Here is a 5,175-nt window from a genome sequence, read left to right as displayed (position 1 = left end):
TTTTTTTTTTTTTTTTTTTTTTTTTTTTTTTTTTTTTAAGATGTCCAACAAAGATACGATAGCATCGTCGTGCTGGTGGCCAGAGTTCAACGTCATCACTTCTATCGCTGCTATCAATCTCCTCTTCTTCGGGATTCGTTCCCGTAATCCTGATATTAATCCTTCGCGATCCGGAGCGGTCTAAAATGTTTGAAGAAGGAATTGTACAAAGACCGTTTGCGCGTATCAAGACTATCCTGAAGGATACGGATCAACAAATAATACTGGAAACGGCCAATTAGTAAAATTCTCTCTTCTGATTAGTCGTCAACCAAATGCTTGAAAGGAAATGATATCAGTTACATCAATTTCGATCCTTGATTATCGATTGCTGCCGGATCGCGAAGGGTTCTAAGTGGTTCATCATCCTTACGGTTTGCCGTCTTCCGGCCTGGGCGTGTTGAGCAGCTCGCTGGCGAGGCTGACGTACTCCCACGGGATACCTCGGGAGTCCACGCTGAGCTCGCGACCGGCCTGTGGTATGTCCGTCGGGCTCTGCAACGACGTGAAGCTCGTCTCCAGGCAGAGCCGGTGCGGCGGGGTACCGGCTAGATTGCCCAAATGGTATCTGGTCGGGCTGGACGGCGACAACAGGGCTCGCATTTCCTGCTCTTGCAGCTCCAGCTCCTGGATTTCAATCGTCTGATGCTCGCGCGCCGCCTCCGACGACACCTCCGTCGAGGACGCGTGCCCGGACACTAGTCGCTGCGGTTTCGCCGGTCCCAGAGTCGTCACAACCTGGTCGCACGACGCGAGCCACGACGTGGGATACAGTCGTGCCTCTCGTTATAGAGTGTCGCGAAACTACAGGTACAAATCTCGTCCACGAATTTCTCGAGCTCGAAATCGATTTTCGCTTAGCAAACATCTCGTTATGTTTCTCTCGTTTCAATTTTCTACCTTGAAACGCTTGACAATTAAATGTCACGTGAAAATTGGAACGAGTTATCTCGTAGAAGAAGAGCAAGGATTCGGGGGTTTGCCATTTTATTTTTCTACATCTTGAATGTTTTCGTAAAATCTTACTTAAATAAATTTCCTGAGCTTGAATAAAAGGAACAAGGATACGCCATTTGCGCTTATGTTATATCGATTTTCAAGAAATCCATTTTCTATCACCTAGTACTTCTACAAATTTATTTATAAGCGACATTTCTCTGTTTATTTCTAAACCTACGTTGCTATTCTAACGTTCAAATTTTGTACCTATAATTTATCGACACCCTATGCGAACTCCTTTATTTGTGTGATTTTTGTAAATAAATATTTTCATTTATCCATTCTTTTTTTCTTTTACTATTAATTTATTGCTTATCGTATCAACTATTTAGACAGAGTATATTATTGTAAATCAAGAAATCTTTATATATTTGTCAAGATTTTTCGTTCAAGCTTTTGAAAGCGATCCGTTGTAATTTTCGATGGCCATCGCATCGGAGATAGCTAATATCCGTGCTTCAACCGCAAATCAACATGAACTCAGTCAATTAGCATAAGAGTCGGAAGTAATCGCGAAATGTTTAATGAGGATAATGAGAATATTAGAATTTAGATGATAAAGTCGATAAGACCCCAAATGGAAGTCTGGAACGAGATATTTATTTCTCTGACTTCGTCAAGCATAAATTTTTCTCAAATCACAAACTCTTCTTTCTCTGTTTGCATCAAAGAAGTTAATCTGTCTAACAATTTTGAAGCATTTACGCTCCGCTCAACGATAAGAATTGCCGTTATCCCGATTTTTCTTTTGTGGCAATGAAATTTTAATCTTTCATGTCATGTCCAACGAAGCCTCTTTTTAAAAAGATGAATCCCGAGCTTTTTCTGCTTAGCCAAAGTTCATTCAAAATATTCATTATTCGAAAAAGTCTACTTTTAACTTGGTCTTTTAAAAAATGTTTCTCGTATTCCTATGACTTTTTTTACAATTTTATAGATTCATGGTAAAATATTTTCCGTGAAAGAGTAAGTGAGCATTTAGAAGCTTCTTATATCTCTGATATTTGTTTAAAAAAATTATATTTCTTCTTTTATATTGTTTTTACATCATATTGCTGCAAGCGCTATTAATTATATTTTTTCATCTTTTTATTTATAGTATCTATATATTTTTGATTTTTATGTGTGAGAAAAGGTCTGTCATCGCAAAATAAGAATTTGTTTTTATAAATGAAAACTAGGAGATAAAAGCTATCTTTCGTACATCGAATAAGAATTTGTTAACGTCTTACTAGCAATCGTCTTTTAGAGTTTGTAATAAATATACTTGCGCTTTAAAATGGTATTGTTCATACAAATTAATTATTGATTACCTAAGTCATGTGTGTATGTCACTTCCTAAACAGTTATCCTTGCAAACATCAATCTCGACGCTACTTCATACTATTGTCAATCACACCTGTTCGATCATAATAGTTATCAGCATGCAGATACTCTCGCCAAACTCTATTCTAGATCATCAATCAGTGCATGATGCGCATGCATTTACGTATATGCGTGTGTGTATGTGTGTATGTATATGCGTTCTCGATTTATGATTACGAATTACGATCAATGTTGCGTCAGGAAGTGCCTTACCCCTTTTGTCGGAGCGCAATAATTGAATACCTCGCCTTGAAATTGATCAACAAAATCTCGGATATTTCAGTCTAATTAGTACTTCGTATACCGAAATTTACATTGAACCATGACGCGAATCGAATTATTATTCCCGGTTTCATTCCTCACAGAATATCATTTCACACAACCTTAATACTTGCAAAATATCTCACAATCAGTTTGATTCCACGCAAAATATTTTATTCTAGTACGTTCCAAGAAGAAGAATACTTTGGTATACATATATGTTAATGGTATCATATCAAGTGACAATTATAAAAATTGAATCTTAAATCAAATATCATATTTCCATATGTGAAAATTTGTTTCCTTGCAAAAAGAAGAAAAATAACATCACGTTCGTAAAACCTGTCATATCGTTTTAATCGTAAAATAAACATTTGTATTGCTGGTGTGTAACAGATATTTCTTCGAAATGTAAGGAAAAACGGTCTTTGTCCTTTACATATATATATCGCATAAAATGAAGCGATAGAGATAAAGAGAAGAAAACATTAAGTGTATACTACTTCCGAGCCGCCTCGAGCACGTTTATTCCTCGTTTTCACGCGGATCAATTTCAGACGGATTTTCGAAAATTCTCGGAGGATATATCCGCCGGGATATTTGAGGATCATTCACGATTTTTCTACGTGAGGTGTTCGAGCCCTGGATCAGAACGAATCAAGTTTCCCCCCCGTCCAAGTACCTTATGTCATGACGCGAGGGTGCGGTAGCGCGGGCGTCCAATGTACCCCGATGATGGAACGTCACGATGTTCGGGTGGCGATCGAGGGGAGGCCCTCTGAACTCGGTCGCCGTCGTGTCTATCACCGCGATGGTTGCAGTAGCATCGGCCCCCGGCCCCGTCGCTGCCCCCACTTCTGCGCAGCCCCGATCTCTGCACGCCAACACCTAATCCACATCGTAGCCACCCTCAGCCACCCGCTTTGCGCTCATTTCACTCACCACTCATTCGCTTAGCTCGGCCGATTTTTTTTACGACAGATTCTTCCAAATATACATTTGAAAGGGGTCTCGAAAATTAAATATTGTTTTACAGTACTCCTACTAAATTGCCTCGAGGTTTCAACAAGTTTAAACGCCGAATGCCACGTCCGTTAAACTAAGCCCGATCGGTAAACTAATTGTAATTGTAAGTAATAGCTGTTTCTCATGTTTGCTCTGAATGCATCGACCTTGTATTATGATATTCTCGCGATTGTACTCCTCTTTTTTTTTTTTTTTTTCGAAAATGCCTCTTGCTAGCTGAATCCAAACTGATGGGCGATTAGACTCGATTAGAATCAAGTTAAACATCAATTTCCTTCTCACTGTAGATCTACGATAATAACGTGCATGCAAAAAGGATCGTTGTTGCACCATTTAATCACACGATTTAATCGTCTGACTTCGTTATAATGTAACTTCTTGATCCTATTTCGGGCTAAATTGCAATTGTCTAATTGCGAGTCGGTACAACGCTTAGATAATCATATCTGATTTTCCTATCGTGTCGGAATTTCAATTTGAACTATAGTTAGAACAATCAAACACCCCAATGCCGAATTATTTAAAACATTAATTTCAACATTAGCTACGTTAATTGTATTCTTTCTTTTGACGGTTTATTACGAAATTCTTTTTTCTAATATATACGTTTCACTTGTTTGAAAAACCAAAAATTGTTTAATCATGCGTATTTATCGCTAGATGTACAAGATCACTATTTAATGTTGACAGAACTGTCTACGGCAAAGATGCGATAAAAATAATAATAATATTAATAAAACAAGTAAATTGCAGAATAGCAAAAACACAGCGGCTGCGTGACGCAACTTAAATTGATAAATAACTGATGAGCGCAAACAAAGTTACTAATAACATAATGTTTTACAACACGTATCAAACGCTCGAAATGGAACTGAGATTTGAAACGAGTATTTACATATAACTAATATATAATTTCATTATATATCCTGTACGAGTTTTTTTTTTTACTTCATATTTTATTTTTAATTTTATTTCCAAGCGTAGCGATACGTCAAGCATAAAAAAATTATTAAAAAGCCTCGAATAACCACGTCATTCTTGTGGTAGAAAATATTGTATTATAATTAAAAAATCATAATTTATACAAAATAACATAGTTATTACAGAAATCGTATGCACTCACAAAAAACGTCCAGTGTAAAATATATTTTATTCCACATCATCGTGTATTTAGTACTCAATACGATCATCCAAATCGTATTGTGTTGAAAATTTATACGTAATTTCGAAAATGGATAAAAATTATACATAGTCAATTTGAGTATCGTTTTTCAACGATAAATGCGCAACGAGAATGCGAAATATTGTTTTTACAAAAGAGTACAGACATGTGCCTCCATTTTTCAGTTTATATTTTAGATTACAGTCAGTTTACGTGCAGTAGCAAAACAAGAAGAGAAAATGAAGAATACAGATTGATCTAAGAGAAACATAAAAAAATAATGCGCATCTTTCGTTTGACCCGCAAACCAATAACGGCCAACT

The 5,175-nt window shown here is 36.9% G+C and overlaps 1 protein-coding gene across 1 annotated transcript in view; it reads right to left on the bottom strand.

Annotated features, from left to right (window-relative positions):
* Positions 1 to 5,175, bottom strand: part of LOC108756145 (sn1-specific diacylglycerol lipase alpha) — a 38,949-nt gene that overhangs the window by 2,567 nt on the left and 31,207 nt on the right. The window contains exon 13 of the mRNA XM_018499746.1: positions 413 to 777. Within this exon, the coding sequence (XP_018355248.1) occupies positions 413 to 777 (365 nt within the window). The remainder of the gene's footprint in view (positions 1 to 412; positions 778 to 5,175) is intronic.

The sequence above is a fragment of the Trachymyrmex septentrionalis genome, unplaced genomic scaffold, assembly GCF_001594115.1.
Source record: "Trachymyrmex septentrionalis isolate Tsep2-gDNA-1 unplaced genomic scaffold, Tsep1.0 scaffold95, whole genome shotgun sequence".
NCBI lineage: Eukaryota > Metazoa > Arthropoda > Insecta > Hymenoptera > Formicidae > Trachymyrmex > Trachymyrmex septentrionalis.
Note: the sequence above shows the minus strand (reverse complement) of the source record. Positions and strands in the feature narration are given on the sequence as shown.